The sequence below is a fragment of the Colletotrichum abscissum genome (assembly GCF_030869225.1).
Source record: "Colletotrichum abscissum strain IMI 504890 chromosome Unknown Scaffold_10.1, whole genome shotgun sequence".
Classification (NCBI taxonomy): Eukaryota; Fungi; Ascomycota; class Sordariomycetes; order Glomerellales; family Glomerellaceae; genus Colletotrichum; species Colletotrichum abscissum.
In genome coordinates, this window is record NW_026849988.1 from 282402 (window position 1) to 308292 (window position 25891).

Consider the following 25891-nt stretch of genomic DNA (forward strand, 5'->3'; position numbering starts at 1 on the left):
GAGCTTGGGGGGAGCTTTGGTCTTTTCCCCGGACGCTGCCCTGGAGCTGAAAGCTTGAGAGGGGCCGCGCCCACTGCCACTGCCCGCGCCAATTGAGACATTTGCTTGGCTGAGCTCGCAAATTGCCATGACATCAGACCAACGTCCAATGGCAAACGTCCCCCCTGCGTCCGGCCCTCTTCCCCCTGTGAGACAATCATTTTGTACCTACTTACCTAAGGTACTGTATCCATAGCCAAATTTAGTGAAGTTCTGTGTAGGGAACACTACTAGGTGTGTAATAATACCAAGATGTTAAGAGGCTAAAATCCTTCTGGCGCGGTCGTGCTGGTCCACCGTATTTGTTCACAAGCCCCGGGGCGCTGCAACGCAAACTTGACTTGTCATGCACGCCACCAATAACGTCTGCATCTCGTCAACATCTACTTTCTTTTTCCGTGATACTTGCTTTTATGGCGCTGTCTCTCAAGGTCCTCGGGTCCTTTTCCCAATCGGCTGGCTTTAGGACTCGGGGGCTTGATAACCACACAATCAGCAAGCACCCTACGCAATTGGAACGTCAATTGACCGTTGAGATCAAAGCCTAATGGGGGGGGGTATCATTCATCATTACGGGCGTTCTACTCGCGGCGTTGCCGCCCAGCTAATATTTCTACCTCTCATAACTACCTTATCCGTTTATCATCGTCCGTTACCGTCTCCGTTCCTCCCAATGCCCTCTATCTCATGCATCGGGAGCCCTCAATTCCTGCCTCAGACTTCCGTCGGCGTCCGGAGGACCTACGTTATACCGTTTTGACTCAAGACTGTTCCCATTGTCAGTAACGCGCAAGTTTTAGAGAGGGTGATCCGAGGTCGCAAACCTCCAAGTCAAGTTGCCAGTGCAAATCGTCTTGAGCGTCGCAGTCACCTCCTGAATCGCGTCCGCATCCGCCAGGTTCTGGTTGATCAATCTTCGCTCGCAGACGTCGAGCTGCTTAACGGCCTTGTCAATCTCTTCTACGACTTCTCCGACAGCACTCTCCAAGTCACTGCCGTCTTTGCCATTCCAGTACCGCACCGGCACCGCGTTGAGAGTCCGGCCTTTCCGCTGCTCGAATGATTAGTTCCTCCCGCTCACACAGCACCACCACCACGAATCTACTTACCAACTCTTTGTTCAGCGAGAGCAAGTCATTCGTCCTGTTTCCAGAAAAGCACCCCGTCAGCTTCTGGACATCTCCATTTCGGGGTATATCAGAGGGGGGGAACTGACAGGCCAATGATAATGCTGACCGACTCCAGGATCATCTTATACGGCTGCGAGTTGACGACGTGCGCCGGCCACTCTGATCCAGAGGCGAACCTACTTTCGTCAGCAGAAATCCCACTTTCTCAGAGAGATACCCTCATGTCCTTTCTTACTCTACCAAGGCGCACAGAGGGCCAGCGCCCCCGGTCTTCTTGCGAAGCTTCTCATACGATAAAGTCGTCGGCGCGTGTCCGCTCTGGATGTACCGCATCTCTTGCACGGTCGAGTCAATGTACTCGAATAGACTAACCCTTAACCTTCTCCGCTGATCTGCCCACCACCCGAAGAAATCAGCCCTCAGATATCGCTGCTACACCCAGATACGAGAAAAACTGACCTCGGTCGTACTGCTGGCAAATGACTTTGGCAACCGGCTGGAACCCCGCAATGACGGGGTTCGTTGACGCCTCCTTGGGCCCCTCGGAAAGCTGGAGATACTGCGCAATGTAGTCCTTGGCCTTGTTGCGAAAGTCTTTGGCCTTTTCCGCGCTCTTGTACTCGAGGCTTTCGATATGGTCATCGAGTCTGCCCTGCCAGAGCACCATGAGCGTCAAGGTGCCAAGTCTTTCTCTTGTTGCGTTGGGCCAGAGGCTAACGTCACACACAGACAACTTATCAGCAAGTGCTGGGGTTTTCTTCTTCTTTTTTTCAACTCTTCTTGGGGATATCTTACCATGAAGCTAAGAGAGCCGGATTTGCTTCTAGGACATTGGCCTTGTCTTTCGGTGACGCATCGCTGTAATAAGTCAGCATAACGAAACCATTCAATCTTCATATCGGACAAACTCACCTCTGCTCCAGTAGTTTTCGAATCAACCCCTCAACCTCGGAGGCATGAGCATTCTTTCCAGACGGCCAGTGGCTGACCATCCGGCGCAGGTCCGGGATGACCATGACCAATCCATCGAGCCGACTGGCTAGCTGCGCGCTCTCGGTATGCGCAGCCATATTTGCAAAATGGTATAGTTACCTCGAGGAACTTTGAAGTTGCACGCAGGATTTAGAAGAAAAAAAAGGGGTCCGGCTTATCGAGATTTGATTTGCTTTGGGTTGGATTCCTTTTCCGTCCTTCTTTTCTAGAATGTATCCAACGAATGTCACCCTGTCTGGCACTTAGGCTAAAAAGGGAACACTTTCAAGATTTCTCCCCCTTCTTTTTTCTGCGTTGGCATGTGCGTCTTTCTCTCTGTTAATGATGCGGATAATGGGTACAGACAGGACTTTTTGCTTTGCTGGGTTCCTGGTGTGGAGCATTGCGAGATTAAGTCAATGCTACCCCAAGGGAACTAACTCCCCTATTATGGGAATGCTTTTCAAGGAGAGAAAGAGAGAGAGTGACCGATTCAGTGATTGTCGGACATCGTTTCCCTATCAGTGAATCATTAGATAGGCAACTTTGTCCTGCCATTCCCACCCCCTTGGTGAAGTTTGTCTGGCAAGCGTCTACGGATTGGGAGGTGGGGGAGAATTTGCGGGTTGGCCCGCGTGGGAAGCGGCCGGGGTGAGCGTGGCGTTGTAAGTGACAGTTGACGTGCTCGAAACAAGCTTAAGTCTCTTCACCGGGCTCGGTAATTTTCGGTGAGAACGGGGGGATAATGATATATATATATATACATATATATGTCAATTTGCGAGTGTTCATGTGCCCACCGGGATATTCTATCGAAATCGAGGGTGATGAGTATAGTCTAGGCATTAATCATATCTTGCGACATCCCCAATCGCTCATGTTTTGAAACAAATACTACCATCCATCGACGATACTGACATCCCCCGCCGAATGCAACGCTTCACTTCATGCGGCCTCGCAAGCCGATGCGTGGTCGCCGACATAAAACGACACTTTGATAGTCGCCGACGTTCAAGTTGACCACCTACGACTATCTGGACACACACCGTCCATTGCCGAAACACTAGCCTACAAACACAACCAAATTGCCTCCTCCAAGTGGCAATGCTGGTGATTCACAGCGAGCATGGCTGTCCATCAGCGTCTAATGTGGTAAGGTGTGTCATGCCACATTGGTTTGCCCATCCCATCTCATCCCATCCTATTTCATCACGAACCGGCCTGTCGGCTCTTTTCCGCCGCGTCTTCGACTTGACCCGCCACGTTTGATAATGCGAACCATTCGACTTGAACTTACCAATCGTAATCAGAAACATTAAAGTCATGCTGCCACACGCTGATTCATAGCATAGGTTATGGGATCGAAGCAGCCACACAGCATGGATGAGCTTGATTCCAATCCAAGCACCCGTGATGATGGCAACGATATAACGACTAGGCTGGGCGATAGGCATAGGTCCGATAGGTATCGGACCTCTCGCAGTAGCTGTGTAGTTAATCTAATAGAAGGTCTTCAAGACGGCTGATAGGCAAGGTGAACAAGCACTTGTCGGTCCGTCTATTTCTGACACTGATATTTCAATGTCAAATCGACAAAGGCATGAGCAAAGCGATGAAGGTCGCTGACGTGACCAGAAAAGGCTTATAGGGGGGCTCCCGCTACGAAACGATGATTTGCTTTGCTGATTCCATGCAGCCATCCTCTTCATGCCTCGTCTGCCTCCAGCGATTCTGACGACGTTGGAGATATTGTCGCCATGAGCGCTGCCAGCCGCTCGGACTTTTGGGTCCTCAAGTCGGTCGAGGGCACTTATACCATTATACCACCGCGGTGTCTGTCAAGACAGCCCGTCTTGTTTCTAATCACCTGCTTCCGAGCGCTTTGAATCTTCGCCATGGCAAATTACAATCTCAGAGCTCTCTTTCATACGCAGTTGCTTCAGAGCATGCCGCAGACGAGAACCATGAGCCACCTCAACGCTGAAGCTACGTCCGACCACGAAATCCTCCAAGACACAAAATGCAGCTCGTGACCACACCTCGTTGCAGTCTCTTTCTCTTCCAGCTCTCCTGTACCACCCTCATATCGAAAGACCATGTCAGTATCTTGGATGAAAGCTGGCGATGAGCGCGTATGCTGATTGGAGCACCTCGACCCCTGCATCTGCATGCAAAGCCTTCGGAGCTAAAGCTTCACTGCAATATTAGCCCATCCCGAGCTCTTAGACGATTGGGAACTTTGTCAACTCAATCTAATCTTTACATGCAACCTCTTGCCCCAGAAGTGGTTAGACCACTGTATAGCAATGCACTTGCACAGCAACTTTAACCCCCCCCGAAGCTCTCAAGACGTTTTTCCACTTCAGCAATTCAGCTCCTACACTCAAAGCCTGACCGAGGAGGTGAAGGTGGTGAAAGCTTCACTGCAATATTAGCCCATCTCGAGCTCTGAAGACCGTTCCGGCAAGTTTGCCGCCTCAACCTGCACGCAAAGCCCCGTCGTGGACAGCGGAGTCTTCACTGCATTCTCAACCCAACTCAACCACAAAGTTCCCACGACCAAGCTGCACAGCCTTCTTGCAAAGCAAGTCCCAGATCGAAGTCGTCTGTCGGCAACGCGAAAGGAAACATCTTCCTATCATTTGACCATGAGGCCAAGTTAAGGGCACCTTCTGTTCTCGGGCAGAGATCGTGTCTCATGAGGAATTGCTATGCTCTACCAATCTCGTATCGTATATAAGCTTCGGGATGTCACGTCGATGCATCAGATCGACTCTACCTGAAGTTTTTGAGACAAGGTGATCAAATCAACAGGAATGATTTACAGACACCCGGCCTTTATATCACAAGATGAGTGAAAGTTCAATATGGTGATAGACACATCTTACAGGTTTCGAATATGATTGCTAGGTTCCCCCTTATTTCTACTTTCGACTTGGCTGTGAATGTGGAGGATGCATAGGAAAACATCTCCGCGTACAGCCAGGCTTCTCACCTACGCGCTCAGTCCCAGTCCTAGTATGATAGGTATGCAAGAAGCACTGATGGTGGCTGTTTCGCGAGTGATCTGACGAACTGGCAAAGGGGTCCAAAAGTACTTGACCGCCTATCTTCCGGTGATGATCAAGACATGTTTCCCGTCTCATGTGAAAGATTCAGTTGCTCTGTCGTATAGTGCAGATGTTGCAACTGGTCAGAAACCTTGGTTTTTTTCAGGCACATGTTCTGATTATCTTCTCTTTAATCATCACACCGTGATACACCAAGAAGATCATTCGCCGGTTTGCAGTTGATCTGAGCTGTGGGAGCTTCAATGATGATGCAATCTTCAATCACAATGTTCAGAGCTATCTCTGCGAAGACAACGCCTGCTATGAAGAATTGAATCCTCCCTGGCTATCACTCATGTACCCATTCTTCAGCTTTGAGTTTACCAACGGCACATGTGTCAAAATAGTAACATAACTAACCCGAGGACATCTCACTGACCCTCCAAGCTCTCACTCTCAAGCCAGCATCCAAATGTACAGATTCTGACTTCAACTTGACGCCGTCCTGGTGAGAATTCGTCAAACCTCGCTCACTATTCTGACATCTTCCGTGAGGTCCACTTCACTTCCGACGTCATTTCATGCTCCATCGTGAATGTACTCGTGAGACCAGAAGCAGTCCGCCACCTGCACATCCCGAAATCCTGAGCCGCAATCTCATCGTTCGTCCATGCCTAATATCATGACACCTCTAAGCCAGTGACCAGCTCATCTTCAGCAACGCAGCTCTCATTTTCCAGAGCCCACTGTAACCCCTCATGTTTCCAAAGACGCCCTTGCCCTTGAGCTCAAGCTCATTCGACTCATTGAACACATGCAACCTCCCTGTCACAATCTTCGTCATTCACAATGTAAGAGAAGCCACCCACTCTTCCCCCATCTCCAGTCCCCTTCACAAGCAAACTCGTCCACCCAACTCAACAAAAGCTCACCAAATTTTCCGACCTCAGCCTCATCTCCTCTCACCAACCCAACCACCGCCGCCCCCAAGCACCACCACCCCCTCTCCACAAGGCTGTAACACGCCAACCAAACCCAATCGACCAAAGAAAACCATCGTCACCTTTCCATACCCCCTCCTCCCCCTCCCCTCCCCTTCCCCTATACCTAGACAGCACACCCTACCTGACTTTCCCTCCCAACCTAGAAAAAGCACAACCAGCAAGACAGACCCAAAGGGCCCGGCAAACCGTACCCGGCACCCCTCCTCACCCCACCCTACAACCAAGACCTCTCAAACACAAGACACACACACTTCGGTCATATATACCACCGCCCCTATACCAACGCCCTCGACACCACCAAAACTCGAAACACGAACCGGGGGAAAAAAAGAACCAAACAGCCCAGACGCAAAGGCGCAGCGCGACCACAGGACAACGTGGCAGACAGGCTCATGTCATCCCCCCTTCCCCCCCTCCTCCGCCTCAACCGTTACTGTACTCACCTACCAATCCATCCCATCTCGGATGACAAAAGTCATCGGATGAAGTATACCCGACTCGAAAACTCAAAGCCACAGCAGAGAGACACGAGACTTCTGCTTTCGCAACGAACGCGGTCTATCTGTGAAGAGGAACCCAGAAAGTCAATAGAAACCTTCGTTGTAGGAACAGAAACAGAGCAGAAAATCGAGACGAGACACAGGGGCGACGAACTGTCAAATCGTCGCTCAAACCAAAGTGAACCCCATCCTACACCCCCTTTTCCAAACCTTGATCGCGGAAGTCAATTCTTCCCCTCGTACGAGATCGTTACCTCATCATCGACAAATTTTCACAAGGGAAACATGTCACTCTACGTCATCACGGAGAGAGACCAAGTTTTGAGAGAATCATCTACCTTCATTCCATTTCTTTCTCGTCCATCTCCTCTACCGTATCATTTCAGACATGAAGTGCAAAGGGGGACAGGACATAAAACCAAGAGAGTCGCCGGACCAGCCGAATACAACTTGCGCCGTCGTTGCGCATCAGGACGTGTGGATCGAAAAGAGACAAATGAGGACCAAAAAAAGGACAAGCGAAGTTGCAAAAGGCAGCATGAAACATGAATTTCCTGGTGCCGGCCGCCGAACAAGAGAATTAAAAATGACGTAGCAGGTATATCGAGCGGGTGTAAAAAAAGAAGACTCCAAGCCGTACCGCCTATTCGCCGATATGATGTGACGCGCAAGGCCGGACAAAAACCAAGTTCCCATATATCCACGGTGATAATCTTGTACGTGACCCAGTCCAGAGAAAGCTGCTCATAGTCTTGAGCACGCAGACACAGATCTAGGCGAATACGAAAGAGACAGGTATAATAACGCCGGTATGCGTATGGATGAACGAGATGGTCGAGAAATGAATTAAGGGCGGCCGTAGCAAGGAGGCGTTCATAAGGGTGGGAAGCTGGCAACGCATTGATGCAGACGGTTGCGAGGATGGAAATCGGAGGCGGTGCGACGATGAAGACGAAAACGTCGTGGTATCAGGATTCAAAGAGATGCCGAGAACGCCTAATTCGAAGAAAAGCCAGTCGAGGGTATCTCTGGGAGGAAAAGTTGTACAGTTGAGAGTTGAGAGGTCAAGTGGTGGCGTTTACCACCCCTTCTTTCTCGCAAATCGCTTGTTCAACAAAGTGAGAACCTTGGTGACGTTGAACTGGACGTACTCCAGATCTAGGTCGTCCTGGCCGTCTTTCTGCATCTCAAGCAGGTCGTCAAGCTTGAGATCCAGTTCAAGAAGACCGCGGTTGCGTCCTGTACAAGAGTCAGTAAAAGTTGCGCAATGGCCAATCGAGGTAACGTACCCTTGTAGTGGAGAGAGATAACAAAGGTTCCCGGCAGAGGGCTGGTAAAGTTGAAGTAAATATTGGCCCTCCGGTTGTCCGGGACGTTGCTCTTTTGAATAACACCCTCCTTCTCCAGCTGCTGGTGAGTGAATTTGTAAGGCCCGAGGACCTGTTGCTTCTGCTGCTTGCGCTTGGTTCCCTCGCTTTGCGAACGCACGTTGTGCAGGTAGCTCTTGTACGTCTCCAATTGGCCAACGAGATAGTTGTTGTGGTCGCGAATGGTCTTGTAGACTTCTTCCAATTTGCCAGTCTCTTGAATGACTCCGTCCTTGAGCGATCCAAGGTGTTGCAGTTCCTGCTCGACTTCGTCACGCAGCAGGCCGAATTGATCGCTCTTATCAATGACTTTCAGTTCCTGCAGCTGTGAGAGCAGCTCCATCGCTCTGATACCTTTACGGACCATGACGGCGTCGTTTCGGCTCGTAGCTGCGGCGTCGGCAATCCGCTCGAGTCGCAGAGGTCTTCGTGCGACGCTGCTGTTGGATGGGATCGATCGCATGATTTGCACAAAGACGGACTTGGCTTCCATAAAGTACACTTCCTCTTGCGTGATGTCGAGCGCCGCTGTCAAGTCGTCGATCGCTGTTTCCCATCGGCTAAAGAGGGGGAGGTTGATGGCGCGGTTCTCCTTGCGAGGAACCTGTGGGGGCGCGCCTCCTAGCTCGGACATGATGATGCCCAAGTGCGAGTTGTCATCCTTGCAGAGCTCTCCGTTGTGCTTCTCGATCAGGCCATGCATGGCATAGATTTCGTTCAGGGTGATGGACAGTTCCAAATCCTTCTTCGAGAGTGCGACGTAGTTATCCATTTCCAAGCTCTCATAAAAGTCGCCAACTTCACACAAGTCAAGCATGAATTTGTTGATACGCTCCTTGTTCTGGTAGATGAAGGGCTGCAGCTTTGCCATGTATGGCTCCTTGGCGTAGGAGGGCTTGTTAGCAAGGTTTTGTAGCATCTTTGCAATCAAAGTCAGCGTTCTTCTCGGGCGATCAGCCGGCTGACCGTCAATGAGCATGTATGACTTTGGTGTCACGATGGCCGGGTTGATGAACCGCAAGAAGAAGAATCCGCCGATAAGAGTGCAAATAACCTGATCATTGGCATCAGGGTACTTGCGCTTCGTCAAGCTGCGAATCTGTTTGCAAATCCACCGAATACCGTACGGCGCTTCGTCGAGTCCGTCAATGATGGTTGTCAAGAAGCCATTAGCAATCTCGGTGAGCATCGTAAGACGTGGCTCGATGATGGCTTGAACTTGGGGGTTCTCCGCAGCCTGCTCAGCAGTAACGCCCTTGGGAAGCGATGCAGGCAGACTGCCAGTGTCCTCCTCAATTTGCTCAATCATGCGCTCGTAGACCTTGAGCGGGTTGATCTCCAGGTCGAGGTCCTTCAACTCGATCAGACTGTTGATTCTATCAGCGAGAACTGACTTGAGAAAGCTCTGTCCTGGTCCTCTCCGCGTATACGTGGTCATCATTCTCGAGACGGGGGTGTTCGCACGCAGGAGCGAAGAATATTCGGGGGTATTGTCGAATTGGTAGGTCAGAACAGACTAGTGGGTCAAGAGTCAGCTTGCGACATCGCGCAATTTAGTCACAGGTCACGAACCTGGAACATAGTCAAGAGCAGATGTTCTTCGCGACTCTCGTATTGGTTTCCGTAGATGGTGAACATGACCGTCTGCAGCAGAGAGTCGATTTCCGACATTGACACCAGACGGCAGAGATGTGCGATATGCCTCGGCTCGGATTGCAACAAGAACATCAAGTTGCCATACTTTTGCGTCTTGTCGTCGTTAGGAAAGGCGCCTTCTTGCATATCCGTCGCGTCTTCCAAGTGGCTCGCGACTTCGTTCTGTTCCTCAAGGGCCATTCGGTTCTGGATGAGGAGGGCGATTCGTGAATCAAGATATCGTACATCCTTTTCGAGGACGAAGTTCTTTTTGGACTGCGAAGAGATCTTGGACTTGAGCTCTCTGAGAATCTTCTGGGCTGTAAAATCCATCGTCAGTAGGGCAAAAGGGCAAGAAAACTACGGAGGTTGCAGAGCTTACCTTTGGCCAAGTCATCCTCAATCTCCAGATCAGTCTCGTTCGCTGACATGGACATGTACAGCGCGGACATGGAGTAACGCTTGGATTGGCGGGCGGACCGCGATCCATCGTAAGAAGACATGGTGTTTTGGCGGGAAAGAGGTTGGAAGGAGGAGGAGGAGGCGGTAGAAGCTCGAGATGGTGTTTGAAGCATGACGGACATGTTGGCGATGGCCTCAGGTGATGTTTGCGCGAAGTAGGCAGGTCGCCTAAGAGAACCCCTTGAATGACGGGGTCTCGACGTCGCCTACGAAGAGGTTACGACGGCCGACGCTGTTGGATCAGTGGGTGGCTGAACGGCGATGTTGCGGTGCAGCTGCGAGGTTGGCGATTGGGAAAGCGACTCTTGGAATCCAGCGTGAGAGGGAGGAGTTCTTCCGATTGATCCAAGGATGCAGCTATCGTTGCCAGGCCCTTGCGACTCGAAAAGGAAGAACGGTTCGTGAGCGTGACTGCGAAGAGGTGGTGGAGGGGGCGTGGCAGTTTTTGGGAGGGGAACTGCAGCGGGAAACTGGGTGGAATCGAGTCGTGCGTGTCGTGCGGGAACTGGGTCGGTTAGAGTGTGATTGAGTGGTAGATTAGTGAGTGTATATTGGTGTGTGTGCGGGCACAATTGGGATGTCGTCCAGCGAACGCCTCGAGACAATGATTGAGTTGAGTGCACAAGAGGCTGCGAAGTGATTTCAGTCGGTGTCAAAGAACCCAAGATGGCAGACTTCGAGAATGTGGTGTTGGTTTTTTGTGGTGTTTCGAGCGGAAGCTTCGTCGGGGGGCAGGCCGATGGATATTGCTTTTGGCCCAGCTGATAGGGCGGCGCGACAAATAAGGGCGCTGTTTTAGCTTTGGCAGGCGCGGCCGCAAATGTGTGGACAGCGGTGATCAAATTAAAATCGAGCCTAGGAGCGGCGAGGTTCCAGATCCAGTCAGATAATCGGGGGGGAAAGGGTTGTGCTTGGTTTGGTGCGTCTGGTTGAGAAACGTGATGAGCCCGTTCGTTTAGGATATGTTTTCGCTGGGGCGCAACGCTGCGGGATGGTAGAGGTTTCTCACTGCTGTTTGCAAGAAGCAAAGAAAGGAGCGAGAGGGATAGGGTTGAAAAAGCAGAGCAGAGTTGAGTAGAAGAAGAAGAGTAGTGTGAGAGGTTGAGTGTGTATGAATGTGTGTGTATGGTGGTTCCGTGTGGGTGGAATGAGGACCGGGGGCCAATTCTCTTTGGGGGGACACAGAGAGATAGGCCTTGTCGCTCAAGTAGAAAGGAGGGGATGGTACACAGAGTATAGCGAGGTAGGACTGCGTAGGGCAGCGGTTCAGAACGTGCAAAAGGAGGGACAAGCAGCAAAGTTGGACAAGAGTCTGACGGACGGGGGGGGGGGGGGGGGGGGGGGGGGGGGAGGGGGGGGGGGGAGGGGGGGGGAGGGGGGGGGGGGGCGGGGGGGGGGGGGGAAGGAGGGGGGGAGGGGGGGGGGGGGACAGGGGGAGGGGGAGGGGGGGGGGGGGGGGGGGGGGGGGGGGGGGGGGGGTGAGCGGTGCCAGAGAGAATGAGGCAGAGGAGGAAGAGGGGACCACGGTCAGAGAGGGCAGAGAGCGTGAGAGCAAAAAAAAGGCTGTGTCCTCAGGTCCTGGCCATATCCAGGTAAAGGGTACGTACAGTTGGTCGCCGCGGTGCATACGGAGAGATTAAGGTACGGATGGATAGGATGGGTCGCGAATAAAGGGGCATGGATCACTTAGGGCCAGCAGATGGACAGGCACAAGGCACATGGCACGGACACCGAGTGAGCGATCAACGAGCATCGGTATCTGTACCTTATTGCCCTCCATTGCCGCCATCTGCCAGGCTTGTTGCGGGTGCGATGAGAGACAGCCAGAGTTCACTCGACTGCCACACTGCGTACCTACCTAGGCAACCTAAGGTATTCATATGGATACGTACTCAGACTCGTAATTGAACAGGTAGACTGGCCGTAGGTGCAGCGGAGAGGTTGCACAAAACGGTGGGATTGGCTTTATTGGAGGGTCAAGGTTGGATGAGCAAAGTGGATGGATGGAAAGGATGGATGGGGGTGTGATGCGTGACCACTGATGGCTCGTGGGAACGAGAGCAGAGCGGCCGGTCTGCCTGAACGTGAAAGTTGGACCTGATCCGGGACGATGAGGACGGGGGAGTCCCTGGTTCTGTTCGGTACGTATTCCTTCCTAGGTAAGTGGGATGAAGGTGAGGTATCCGTACGTAATGGGTATTATTGAATAGTCTTGAAGAGGAAAACGCGAAAAGCGCGTTGAGTGCCATAAGAGATTGATGTGCGCGAACAGACTGCTAAATTCATAAGCGCGAGCTACGTGTGTCCGAGTGAGAGTTGATGAGAGTGAGAGTGAGTTTGTGTGTGGTGTGCCCGGTACGTGTACCTACCGATACGTATGAGAGTGGGATGAAATGTGAGCATGAACGACTGCCTCCAACAACCTATGTACTATGTAAGCCTACGTATCGTATGAGAGTGACAGAGAGCCAGTCGGTACTTAAGAAGGTACATACACTCACTCACCACCACCACCTTGGGATGAGGGAGGAGATGGGGTCGCTAAGAATGGAGGGTGGGGAACGGACCCCTTGCCTCGTGCGCGCGATGCGGAGCGGTTCCTGGCTTCAGGCGAAGTGGGCGAGCGGGCAGAAACTACCTAAGGTAGATACGTACCGGAGTACATGGTTGTTTAAGGCAAAGATACCTAGGAAAGCGCGACATCCCAGAGTACAAACGGGCACTCAGTCGCCGGCGACCTACCAACTCCAGTAAGGTAGCAAGGAAATCATCAAAGCCCAATGGAGCCTCGCCGAGTCCGCCAGCGGGCGTACCAACCGAACCAAGCGATAATGGAAGTTACAACTTTTGCTCTGCTGCCCAACTAGCAACGCGCAACATGCAACGGGCGACGGGTCCAGCAGGACACAACCTAGACTCCCTACCTAGAGAGTTCTCGGAATTGCCAGTTTGATTACACGTCTGTATCATGACATCAAGACGTTTGGAGATCACAGCGGTCTTCTGAACAGGAGAAAGGAGGCTACCCAGGCTCAGGGGGAAAGGTTACAAGATGCGAAGCAGTACGGAGGGTGAGTATTTATCGCTTCTAGTCTGGAGAAAGGATAGGTACAAGTGGCAATCTGTCAGAGTTCATGTAAGTCGCTTCGAAAATCCAAATCTGGAGCAATTGTCTCTTGTGGTGAGACTGGATACTACGGGCGTGTAACGTGGGCATATTGCAGTGTTTCTCATGCCCGCCCATCTTCTGCTAACTGGAAATTCAACAAAACAAATCTCCATGGGTCGGTTGATCTGGAATTTGACAATGGAGGTATCTGTATTATCCGTACGGATACATGATACATGATACACGATACAGAAAATAAAGGACCATCACCTCCCGAAGCAGATGTGAACAAGAACGCGACCCCACCAACAAGAACCTTGGAAACAGACAGAAAAAAAATCAAAGTGTGGGATGGGACGACGATGACTGGTCCCGCGACTCCCGCTTCGCTGTAACGCCAGAAATCTGTTTGAGAATTCTGCAGGGGTTCCATCGCTTCCTTCTCTCCTCCAAAGATGGTTGCCGCACCTGCACCTGCCTGCGCCTGCGCGCACTTGCGTGAGCCGTGAGCCTTCCCTTCCCAAGCACCCAAGTTCAGTTCAATCCTTTGGCTGACGATGGAAGTGGCGGGGGTCATCCCACAGTCACCCCTTCCTCGACCTGTCCTCAACTCACCTTGACACCTTCCGTGATATCAAGTAGAGGTACGTATCCTCACGATTTCTAACCTGGAAGTTGAGGATGAAATGCACCTGCCTACCTTTTACCACATATCTTCCTCACTAGATAGAACTGCGGTTAGGTATATCGCAGCGTAGGTAGCCGTAGAGCGTTCGCCGCAGTACGTACCGAAGTTCACCTCTGTCTAGCATCTACAGATTACGCTCAAATGTCGTTTTGGACTTTCGTCCTCGAGCAAGATACCGCAGTGATGAAATACCGACGCTACAAATCATCGATCATGTACGTACTCGCCCCATTTGAGACTGCTCGCCTCTTGCCGCTACACACCAATCCCCGTCGCCTCGAACTCTTGGCCATCGGGTCAGATATCTGCACACCACTTCGAACCCCAAGGTCCACGAAGATTCGCCCTTGCACGGTTACACCTTCGAATTTGCGTGAGCTGCCACAGCTGTGGGAGTTCCAGGCAGCCTGGATATCCCATTCGCTTGGGTTCGCTCCATCCAGCTCAGTTGAGCTCGAAATCTCCTTCACAAGCCGCTCGAGACCTGACTAGTCATTCGTTGTCAATCGTCTATTCAATTGGTCGCGCATCATCTCTCACGAACAGACTATCCCGTGCGCGCTCCTTCCCATCAAACTCGCCGAGCTGTGCCGACTTCACCAGCTTGCCTCATCGTGCGTCCAGTCTCGATGCAAATGCAGGAACAATTTGGGCCGAATATAACTGCAGATGCCTGCAACTGCAACTTCCCATCTTTGGGTTGGAAAAGGGGTGAACAAGCCCTGTCTACGGACGACGTCGAGGTACCGTTTCGCTCGATTCCAAAGCGAGGGACCGCCTACCTTGCCTTGCATCCGTCCTGTGATACTTTGCCTTACAGCTCAACTTACCTAGCCGCCGGATGGACTGGGGAAACCTACGTACAAGAAGAAGAATCGGGTTCCAGAAACCTAACGAACCCTCACCAGACCTCGTCTCCATCTCTGGTAGTGTCAGGATCATCCACCAACGCTGGCTGCATTGTTGGTGGCGGCACCTGCAACATATTCTCACATAGTCATCCTAGACATGCGGAACGGACTGGCCTTGACCCGTTCAGCTTCGGCTTCTTGCTCGCCCTTCGCATCCATCTAAGCATCTACCTTTCCGACCGAGACCTGCCATATTCGTGATCAAGAAAGAAGGAAAGACTAAAATAGGTTTCCTCGCAACGAACTCTAGAAGCCTGATGGAACCACTGCCTACAGACTCGGGATGCCACACCGCACTGGACGACGCCGGGCATATGGCTTCCTTTCTTTTAAAAGAACGGATGGACGAACCGCAAAACAAATAACATCGGAGCTGAGTGGGCCACATCCAAGGACCGAGGTTGCGAATCGTCCCTGTCATACTCTTACTATCATTCTTAGTGCTTTTCTGTTCGAGAAAAGTACCGACCAGACAGGAGCAGAAACCGGCATGACGCCCATCGTTCATGCATCCAGGAGGCGCAGGCAGGCTTGAAACCACTGCTTTTTTCCAGCTGCACATTGCGGTCCTGCGTCTGCAAATGCTGCAGAAAGAGGAAAGGCATTCGAAATCGAGACAGCTTGTCAAACGCACAGCAAGATGACACCGTGTCAGTCGCTCGCGACTCTTAGCCTCACGGCTCCTTCACTAGACAAGCAGTGTAACCGTCTTGCGCCAACTTGGCTCACCGTTCGGAGTGTCTGCGTTTGTGACAGCGCAACTTGAAGGTTCATGCACACCTGATTTGATCGGCTTCCCGACCTAAATCAGCATTGATGAGCCTGTCGGCGGCCCGTGTGCTCGTAAAAATCGGCGCCATCGTCAACAACAAACGAGCGGCATGTCAGAGAGCACCACCCCTCCTTTTTCCCTCCGGTGTGCCTCTGTCAACTTCGTTTTTGAATTTGACATTGTCAGTGTCTGCACCCCAGAGACAACGACAGGGACCAATTTCAGGAGCAGGGTCGCGCTTGACCGCATCAAGAAGGCCCACATGCCCGTTCGGAGAGCGGTTGAGCGGGATGTGGAATAGGGGAAGCCAAAAAGAAAAACAAGATATCGACTCGGGCGCGTGCTACGGTGGTCCCCGGCCCATCCAGGAATTCCTGCATCCTTCAATCCGTATCCCTGACCCCGTTTCCCCATGATTGTCGCCTCTCTTCGGCTTCGGACGCGGACATTGGAGGGTGGAACGGACCTCTTGAACCCTGCGATGCTCCAAGCCACACAGCAACTCGTCATCATCAACTTTTACGACCGCGCTATCCGTTCATCACATCCGATGTCTTCAGCGGGCTTGTTTGGTTTCAAACGATATACACGAGTACAGGTGTCCATTGTATCATCGGACGGGATATAAATCTCCTGACCAAAAACTGGAAATCAATTCAAATATCTGCAGTTCCGATACCCTTGAGTAACCCATACGGATACACAGTACCGGCCTTGGGACGCTGAGCCTCCCGACGGCCCTCGCTGCGGCCCGTACGCGTTATTAAGGGATTGTTGTTCGCGAAGCATAATGCCTGCGCCTAAGTCTCAAAGTTGACACCGGTTGCCAGATTTCTGGAACCTTTCATCATCCAGCTGAACCCGCCAGCGGTACATCGCCAAGGATCCCGTGCTCTCCTAGTCTAGTCGATGTGAGACCGCTTCACTGCCGATTCGCTGCCGATCTTCTCTGTGTCACCAAACTGCGAGTCTACGAGGGGCGCAAGTCCGTTCTTGAAAGTATGCGCCCTTCGACCCTCTTCGACACGCATTCTGTCGCCATCTCCCTTGTGTAAGTTCAACTACGAATACCCGCAACTGGACTTGTCGAACCTCCAAATCAAAAGTCTGGTCGCCGTGGCACGTCTACGTCAAGATCTGGCCGCATCAGACGCGGATTCGACGCTGTCGGTCAGGCGCGGCCGCCTGGCCGCGCTGTCAGCAGAAAAGGGGTCTTAGCCGCCCGCGTGCAGACAGGCCTGACAATGACTTGGGACCGGATGCCAACGCCATTACAGGGCGGCTTGCCTTCAAGCATGTCGAATGTAAAGACGCAGCTCACAGAATCCGCCGCATAGAACAAAGGCTGCCAAAGCAGCGGGGGATTGTGGCTGAACTGAAGTCTGCACCGCCTTGAGCTGGTCCATGCTCTTCATTTCCCCATGCCTGCGACACGTGGGAGGACAGGATGCGATTTCATGAGGATCGCCCCCTCTAGGGAGTTCCGGCAATACCTAGCTTCAGCTCGGCTTGTTCCTGACCTTGTCCAAAAGAGACCTTGGCTCGTCCCAGGAACAGCGAAGACAAGACACGCCGCGTGACGGATGGGAACATTGATCCACCGTCGTTCGGGGCTGTTCTCGACGCTCCGCCTACGCGCCAAGTTTTGCTAGCAATAAAGTGCGTGACGCGCAGAAAACGTACACGACGTTTCTCCTTGCGAACTAGATTGATGGACCCTTCTGCAGGAACCGTCGTTCGAAGCCTCCGATGCACAGTCCATGACCCCGTTGCTGTCATCAAAATCAGGGGCTTGTCTCTACTAATCTAGCCCTGCTGGGTTGAAATGGTCACGAGCAGAGCGTTCTTGGCTGGTAGGCAAGGAACAAGATTTCCACTATTGACTGTAGCTCGGATTTCTTGCTGACTTTCCAGCCCGGCTCCGGTCAATGTCAACGGCCACCGTCCTCCTTTTGATCCGATGGTGTTGCTATATTGGGAAATCATTTCCCCCTTTAGCCCCCTTCCCTATTGTGACAGCTAGAGAGGAAGGGCCTCTCTATTCCACACCAGGATGGCTTAACTGGTAACGACGTCTATCATTGTCAGGTTGTCAGTGTCAGATCCCGAGGTGCTTCTGTCGTCGTTAATGAGCCAATCGAATTACGCCAAGCCATGGCTGCCCTTGCGGATCTGCCTCCCGCGATGCTGTCTGTGCGATGCGAGAAATGAACTGGACAACATCAAAGCACCACCCACACGATACAAGATCCAGTCCAAGATCGAGATCATCCCGTATTCTAGTACAGCGCAGCAGCCATTTAGCAGTATTTTCGCCCAATCGGCGACTATTCCATGGGATGGTCGGATTCATGAAAAGGACACAGCCCGTATCCTTAGCAAGATCATCAGTTAGTCGTTCTTTACGCTCTGCCTTGCAAACCGCTAGATCTACGAATAGACATAATACTTATCAAACCACGATCCTCTAGAAGGGACACATGATTCACTCGACTCGTTTAGCCTCTTCAAACAAGCTCATGGGACTAACTCGCTATGTAGTTCGTATCGTTGGCTGGCGGCCTGATGGGTTAGATTGCGACTACCGAGAGTCCTGATCCTAATTCTAGGCTTCCTGATGATCCATCGACTTGGTTCAACTTACACGGCCTGTCGCCTCGCTTGTTCAATGGCAGGTGACATGTCCACAACAGAAACGAAACTAGACGACTTTCTCATGTTGAACAGCGCCATCACAAATGTTTCAGTCACGATCTGCCACAGCTACACGGCATTCCCGCCCTCTCTCCCCGAGGTACAGGAGTACAGGGTACGGGAGCACAGAAACCGCCATTGTCGGTTTGCAAACCCATCTGCAGGCGTCCGACGTCAAAGCTCTCTTCGACAGCTGTCACTTCCCGCGCCCTACCCCCGGAGAACCCTGTAGGAGGGGGCCTTCCTTAATCTCCGCCGACGTCGCCGCATTTCTTGCGCCAACGTAGATCTCTTGACGAGGCCTGGCTAAGAGTTGTACGTCAGACTGCTCGGCTGTAGCTCAGTAGGAAGCCCTCACGCAACAGCGGACTGACAAGCAAGCTTCCGTATCCGTACAGCACGGATAGTATATCATGAACTCTCTTGTAAAAACGGGTGGCTGGGAGGAGAGATCCACAACTCTGAAGCAAAGCGCGAGCAGGGATATCGGCCATTTTTTGAGAGCAACGGCTGGCTTCTTCTACTTCATGTGGAGCACCCAGGGGGGAAACAATCGTAGATCTTTTCCAGCACCCATAAATTCTTACGCCTCCTCGGCCGGTCGCCATTTACTGCGGCGGGGTACTCGAACCTAGTGCACAAACGGTCAGCCCACCCCGACCCGGCGGGCCCCCTCCGAGGACTCGGGAGAAGAGGACTCGGAGTGGTTGGCTTACATGGCCTGAGTGGGGGGGGGGGGGGGGAGCTGCTCTCTTCTTCCGAATCTGCTTACGGAGTATCCGTAGTGCTCACATCTCAAGAAGGCTCAGGCTCGTCGCAGATAGCGAATGTCGAAATGACGATGGTCAGAAATTCTGTTACGTGTGGCAGAAAATCCTAGAGCCTTGGGGGGGGCTCTTGATCGGCGACATGGGTTCAGTCGGGTGACAAGCCAGGCTTTGACAGGGGCGGAAAGAGGGAGGAGGAGGAAGAGGAAGAGATTCTGTTTCCGGCCCCTCGTCCCCAATAATGTGTCGTGTGAATTTGTGGCCAGCGGCATTTTGGTCTTCCAGACATAGTACAAATGGACTAGATTCAACCCGCCAAAGTAGACAGAGACGTCGCGCAAGCAAAGGTTGACCCTGATCTAAACGGATGTGACCTCGCCTCCTTCAAAGTATCTAAGACTCCCCTCCTAGAGGTTACCGAGATGACGGAAACGACGAAGCGGGAGAACAGAACGGGATGGAGGAAGGACTTGCGACATCGAGGGAACGAGCAACCGGGCGAGGTGACGCTGTTTGACGGAGTACAAAGATTGGCGATCTGGTGACTGAGACAAAGAAGCTGTTCAGTTATCCCTGCTCGCCGGTCCTTCTCTTACTCGCCTTTTTGTTGTTCAAGAACATGTTGTTTGTTTCTCGTTGTTTTGTTTCGATTCTTTGCTCGTGGAAGATGGCATCAGGGGTGGTCATGAGATCTCTCGCCTTTGACATTTTCAGCGTGGTATGATTCCCGAGGTTCCGGGCAGGTGGAGATGTGAGAAATCGGGACCACGGCCATCAAAGCCATACGAGTCAAATCTTTTTTTCCAGAACATGGTCGGGTTGGCGCATCAATGGGGGGTAAGGGAAGTCACCCTCTTTAGGAGACTTCACTGTAGAGCAAGTGATGTTGTGACGATTCGTGTCAGCTGTCGAGACAGGTAAGCGTGCTGGCGTAATCGTTCTGACTGGAATAGAGGATCAGGTTTCCACTGAGATTGGGACGGGGCTTGAGATACGTTTTCTTTGAGGGGTTCAATGTGGCAGTCAGGTTTCGGGAAATCCAGATCGAGGATGAAAGACTTTTTCGTTGCCATGCTTTATGGGTGATGTCAGATATACTCGGGGAACAACAGGCTGCTCAAGCCGGGCCAAACCCGCTTTGCTCGGTTGGAAAAGGGAAGCAGTGATTGATGTGTCGAATCCCAACGTGGCCCAGCTTCTTGCATGTGTCGAAGTCGGCTTTTGATTGATTCTCTGATCGAGCTTGGCAATAGCTGAATACTTGTCAGTATGTCCGGTGTTGTGTGCCCGGCGACTTTTGACATTGAGATGTGCGTAGAGCCAGTAGAAAGAAAGGCCTCCGTCCCTGGCCGGGCCCCAGAGTCCGACCATTCTGGAGAGGCTGGGCTGGCACTCAGGAAACAAGCCTTCACATCTAATTCTTGTAGTGTTGTATGTAGTAGATTGACGGTCTCGAAACGTAAAAAGGGGGTATCTAACAACTATAGAAATCTCAATAAATCAAAAACCACCTCACACATTTCCAAACGCCGAACCGTCACCACGCTCACCGCCGCTCCTGCGAATCCCATTCTTCCTCACCCACGTCCACCACCCCATGAAAGACTGTATCAACCCCAAATCATTGCCACGCTGGTACTGGTGCGGCGGTTGCTGCTGGTGCCGTGGCGAACGTGTCGGAGGGGGTCGACGGCCCGTCAACCGCCTCTTCCTCCTGGGTCTCGTCTCCGTCGTGGGCATGATGACGGCGGCCGGGGTAAACTGCTCATCCGCAACGGCGTCCGTGAAGAGTCGAAACGGCCAGGCGAGCGCGGCGAAGGTGTGCCTCGCGAGCGAGTACCCCGCGCGCGTCTGCAGGAGGATGAGAGCCACGATGAAGGGTACGCAGACGCAGACCATTGTCACGGGGAATCTCCAGTCCTCTGGTGAGATTGTAAACTCTGTTATACCAAAGACTGACTGTGAGAGGTTGGATGCATCAGTATAAGAACGTTGAGGGGAAATAAGAGGTAGGTGGGATTGCAACTTACAGTCACAAAGGTCAAGGGCAAAAACACCATGGACCCCAACGTCAGGACCTTGATGTTATCCCCCTGCTCGATTGCCCTCCTCGACTCCTTGATGGAGCTCCCGCTGAAGAGCTGGTCCCGCAGATTCTCAATCTCCTTGCGCGTTGCCGCATTCTTGGCGTGCACCGTCTCCAGGTCCCGACACGCGCGCTCAAGGTCGGACCGCAGGAGCACCATCTTGTCGCGGTACGCCGCGCCCTCGGGGCTCTCCGGCGCCGGGTGCGGCCACAGCGTCTGGTGCCTCCCCTCCCAGAAGTCGTCGGGAAACGTCTCACGGTAGGCGGCCAGCATGGCGCGCAGGCCCTCGTTGACGACACCCAGCGTGTTGTAGGCCCAAAAGTACCGCCGGATGTAGGTGAAGTGCTTGTCCTCGAAGAGGAGCTTGTCGCGCAGGCGGGCGTCGAACATGAAGTCCGTCGGCGGGGTGATGAGCTTCGCGATGCGGGCGTGGAGGGCCAGGTTGCGCTTCGTCGCGTCGCGGTACTCGGTCACCAGGGCGTCCAGGAAGGCGTAGGGCCCCGAGGGGAAGTTCTTGTGCGCCTCGGCGTCGCCGCCGCGGAGGGTGTGTTCGTCGTCTGGGAAGGACTGGATCGAAAGCAGGTGCCACGGCGCGAACGTGTCGAAGAGGAAGCCTTCTTGCGGGCCCTCGCGGCGGCGGGTCTGTTTCACGGATTGGCGTGGCGGGCCGGAGAGGGAGAGGGCGAGGATGGAGCTGCATTCTGCAATGTCGATGTGGTCCTTTGAGCGGCGGTCCGCGGGGCGTTTATCGTACTTTTGAAAGGGGGCTGGTTCGAGGCCCTCGCCTACGACTGTGTAGTACTTGAAAACGAAGAAGAAGCTGCGCTGGCGGAGATGCGAGGGCGAAGCATCCTTCGCAAAGGCTCGATGGACGTGGGCCGTCGTCTTGCCGTTGTTCCCATGGTCTGTGATGAGATGGTTGAGGAGCTCCGTCATGTCGAAGTATGGGCGCATCGTCATATGTAGCGCGCCGAGCATGAGAGCTGACGGTTCTTGTAGGATCGTTACGAGACCTACGGCCTGGCCATCGGCGTGAATCTCTTTGAGGGCGTTCCACACCGTCGGGGCGTCGACGATCTGAGTAGGAGTTGGAGCTGCGTCGGCTGCGGCGCCTCGAGGACGGCGGTCTGGGTGTTTGCCCACGGGTCTAGGTGATCCTTCCTTGTCGACATCGTACAGCTCAAAGGTTGAACTGACGTACCCCTGGCTTTCATATGCAGCGAATTCCTCGAATACCGCATCCTCGTCAATGTCGGCTTGCCGTTTGATCACATCGGTGAGCGCAATAGCGGCGCCACCGGTGAAGTCAGTGTACTTGAGATGGCGTAGCAGTTGATTGTCCGTCCATGATACGCGCTCAACTAGTTTTGTGGGAGGGCTTGTGAGGGTCCCATCTGAACTGTTGACACTTCGAGGGCCTGCAATGTCAAGTAAGGGAAGATACTCGACGTCTAGCTCAGAGTGGATGGAGGCCGGTACGTGCTTTCTCTCCACGACGCTGGACAGTGTCCGCTTCTCGATAGGGTCTGAAAAGGTTGAGCGGCGGGCACGGCGAAGAGCAGGCTGAAAGGTTGCTTCCGATGAAAGCGGTGGACTCTGCCCTGGACTCTGGACGGGGCTTGGAGAAGGTTGTAGGAGGGGGGATGGCTGGCGAGCGTTGTTTGTTGTCCTGGTATCTGATCTGTCTCTCGCGGCACTAGCCAGGGAGTCATGTAGACTTCGTAAGTTACGGAGGTATTGGTCGTGGCTTGCCTCGACTGCTTTGAGCAGCTCCTCAGGGCTCCGGGTTGACATAGCAGGGACCGAAAACAAGTCTGTCGAATCAAGTATATTTTAAGAAAGATTTAGCAGGTGACTCTGTAAAGATGATGAATCAAGAAAAGAGAATCAACTGGGCAGCTCGTTCCTAGAACAGCGGCCCTTTTCTACTCACTAACATGCACAGCCTGCCTTGCCCTGGACCTCCGACAAGACATCCGAAATCAGGATACTGTGCCATCGGCAATCTCCAGCTACACCACAATCACTAGCCTAGGCAGCCAGGACGTTCCCCTCACTCAAGAAGATCGACCCCAAATGCGGCTGAGCTGCGGAGCCTAGGGACTCAAAGGTACGGCGCGGTGTCTTCGGTGTGTGCGAGCATGCGCGCGGGAGAGACGAAGGCCGGCAAGTGATAGTCCCGTCTCGAGATGACTTCATGGGTCCGGGGGGTGCGTGCGTGCGAACATCGGCCGACATCACCGAACCCAAGCTTTTCGGCCACTGGACCGGATTGGTGGGTACGGATGTGTTCCCCGTATGCATCTCTGTGCGCCCCGAATGTGTGGTGTGACGCAGGGAGACGGGACTTGAGAATGCATGCCGGGGAAAAGGGAGCGAATGAAGGGGGGGGGGGGGGGGGGGGGGAAAAGAAGAAACAAGGGGGGGGGGGGGGGGGGGGGGCCCCGGGGGGGGGTGGTTTTTGGCGGGGGAGGGGGGGGGGGGGGGTGGGGGGGGGGAGAGGGGGGGGGGGAGGGGGGGGGGGGGGGGGGGGGGGGGGGGGGGGGGGGGGGGGGGGGGCAGGGTAAAGAAGATACAACGTGGGGTTGGAGCTGGAGGAGTCACCGAGGTGAGGTTAGTTTTGAGCATGAGTCGTCGGAGTCGATTAGCGATCACCAAGAAAGCAGGGCTGTCGATGGGGTGTCGTCCGGCGCCGGCCACTAGGAGCGGCTTTTCGCGGCCTACGGCGTGTGATCGTGTGAGTTGTAATCGAAAGTTGATTGGCGATGGCTGCTGCCTTGGCGGTTGTCAATGGCGTTGTGCTGCTGACAGATGAATGCCGCCAAGGAGAATTCACGTGCGTTAAGATGCAATCATTCAAACCCAACCTGAGGAGGCGGAGGGGGGAGGGGTGGACAAGGGGCGCGGGAGAGGCATCTGGTTGCTGGGGTGCCTTAGTGTGGTCTGGAGAGGATGGAATTCGCAAGCCCGTTTGAAAATGTCTCAATCTCAGTCGCATGATGCAGAAGAAGACGCTAGATCGTGTCGTCGGGATTCGTTTCATGGAGCTTGGCATTCACTTTTTTTTTTTTCTTATCTCTCCCACCGCGGGGTTGGAACTAATACTACAAACCTTGGAAGTAGAAAAATGGTGACTCGCTTCGACACGCATCTAGGTCAACAGGAAGAGTCCAATAGGCACACAGGAAAAGGTATCTTTTGCATCTAATTACTAGGATCGAGTCCCTTCTGCACTTGGTCCCTCTCCAAACCACATCATCTATACTGAATAGTTCGGGTACCTTATGCAATCATCATCCAGGTCGTATTCTTCGTGTAAACCGCCATCCTGCGCAATTCTAGTCGAATAACTTCTGGGTCGGCAAAACAATGGGGGTATGGGCAAAAGCGTCAAAACATCTCTCGACAGGCGTCACCTAGTGAGTAGCGACCTCCTAGGCCTTGCCGGCAACAGCGACGGGCTTGTCACCGGTGTCGACGTCCATGGCGTCGTCATCGGCAGCCTCAGCCTCGCCCTCGCCCTCGCCCTCCTCCTCCAGCTCGTCCTCGCTCTCGCCCTCGATATCAACACTGCCGTCATCCGACATCTCGTCCTCCTCCGCAGGAACGGCCTCACCCTCGCCGTTCTCGACACCGGCCATCTCGAGATCCTCACCAACGGGCTTCTCGCCGTTGGCACCACTAGCCTCGGCCTCCTCCTCCTCGTCACGCTCTTCAGCACCGTACTCATCCTCGTCAGGCACGAGGTCAGCCTCGGGCTGCTCAGGGGGAAACTCGGCGGGGGCGGCGGCATCGTTGTCCCTAAGGCTCCCAGTTAGCTCCACTATTCTGTCGCCTCTTGTTTTCCCCTCATGTCTACGAAAACGTACCACTTGATCGCGAAGCGGGTCACACGAGGCTTCTCAGCGAGAACGTTGCGCTTGACTCGCTCGATGATGGGCTTGGAGGGGGGCTCGGCGTTGAGCTCCTCAGAGTCGTACTCATTGTTGACATAGTAGCCAACGCGAACGAACTCGCGACCGTCGTAAGCGCAGGTCAGGAGGATCACAGTGACACCCAGAATGTCGGCGTCGGGAATTCTGGAAGTGTTGGGCGCATCGGCCTCGAAGATGAACTTGTTGACACCGACGGGAACGGGCCCGACGAGAAGACTGTCGAGCTCTTGGTCGTACTGATCACTGTTGTCTGGCTGTCAGCGAATGGCGGTGAACGTGGTGAAAAATTCCACGTTGAACTAACCTAGTCGCAGAACCAACGTAGGTCAACTTCCACTCGAGATCTGATTGAAAGTTGATTAGAAAAACGTGAGATCATGGCTGTCTTCCGAATGGATTCTTTACCCTTCTCCAAGGACTCCAAGCACTCGAAGGTGATCTCGAACTCGTACTTGTCCGTGAACTTGGCGGGGTTGTTCAGAACCTTAACGCCCAGAAGCGAGACGATCGACATCGTGAAAGGGGCGATGAAGTCTTGGTTGAGTATGTGGTAATGGATGTAGAGGGAAAGTCTGCGCGACTGCGAGCAAAGGAAAGTTGAGAAGAAATTCGTTGCGTGAACGTCGGTCTGAAGTGGTGGGTGGAGTTGGTGTATTGAGAAGGTGGGATTGTTTTGCGGCGAGCGAGATGGAAGAAGAAGGCTCGGCTCGTCAATGGCAACGGGACAACGACGTGGGCCTGGGACGCGCCTGCCTTCCCCTTACCGCGA

At 53.3% G+C, this 25891-nt stretch overlaps 5 protein-coding genes across 5 annotated transcripts; 1 reads left to right on the forward strand and 4 right to left on the reverse strand.

The window, feature by feature from the left end:
- Window positions 1-724: 724 nt before the first annotated feature.
- Window positions 725-2239, reverse strand: CABS01_05047 (uncharacterized protein; the record flags this gene model as incomplete). The annotated part of the gene is made up of 8 exons (XM_060538417.1): window positions 725-806; window positions 864-1090; window positions 1149-1182; window positions 1256-1345; window positions 1405-1561; window positions 1629-1882; window positions 1965-2027; window positions 2082-2239. The coding sequence occupies 8 exons, from the start codon at window positions 2237-2239 to the stop codon at window positions 725-727; spliced, it is 1065 nt and encodes a 354-aa protein (XP_060405589.1).
- A 5534-nt stretch (window positions 2240-7773) lies between these two features.
- On the reverse strand, window positions 7774-10281 carry CABS01_05048 (GTPase-activator protein for Ras-like GTPase; the record flags this gene model as incomplete). Its single annotated transcript, XM_060538418.1, has 4 exons — window positions 7774-7934; window positions 7985-9578; window positions 9635-10017; window positions 10080-10281. 4 exons carry the CDS (start codon window positions 10279-10281, stop codon window positions 7774-7776), a joined length of 2340 nt encoding a protein of 779 aa, XP_060405590.1.
- Window positions 10282-16051: 5770 nt separating this feature from the next.
- On the forward strand, window positions 16052-16857 carry CABS01_05049 (uncharacterized protein; the record flags this gene model as incomplete). Its single annotated transcript, XM_060538419.1, has 4 exons — window positions 16052-16191; window positions 16346-16392; window positions 16495-16690; window positions 16746-16857. 4 exons carry the CDS (start codon window positions 16052-16054, stop codon window positions 16855-16857), a joined length of 495 nt encoding a protein of 164 aa, XP_060405591.1.
- Window positions 16858-20612: 3755 nt separating this feature from the next.
- On the reverse strand, window positions 20613-22981 carry CABS01_05050 (uncharacterized protein; the record flags this gene model as incomplete). The annotated part of the gene is made up of 2 exons (XM_060538420.1): window positions 20613-21059; window positions 21131-22981. 2 exons carry the CDS (start codon window positions 22979-22981, stop codon window positions 20613-20615), a joined length of 2298 nt encoding a protein of 765 aa, XP_060405592.1.
- A 1640-nt stretch (window positions 22982-24621) lies between these two features.
- Window positions 24622-25636, reverse strand: CABS01_05051 (ASF1 like histone chaperone; the record flags this gene model as incomplete). Its single annotated transcript, XM_060538421.1, has 4 exons — window positions 24622-24988; window positions 25057-25365; window positions 25427-25466; window positions 25528-25636. 4 exons carry the CDS (start codon window positions 25634-25636, stop codon window positions 24622-24624), a joined length of 825 nt encoding a protein of 274 aa, XP_060405593.1.
- Window positions 25637-25891: the final 255 nt, after the last annotated feature.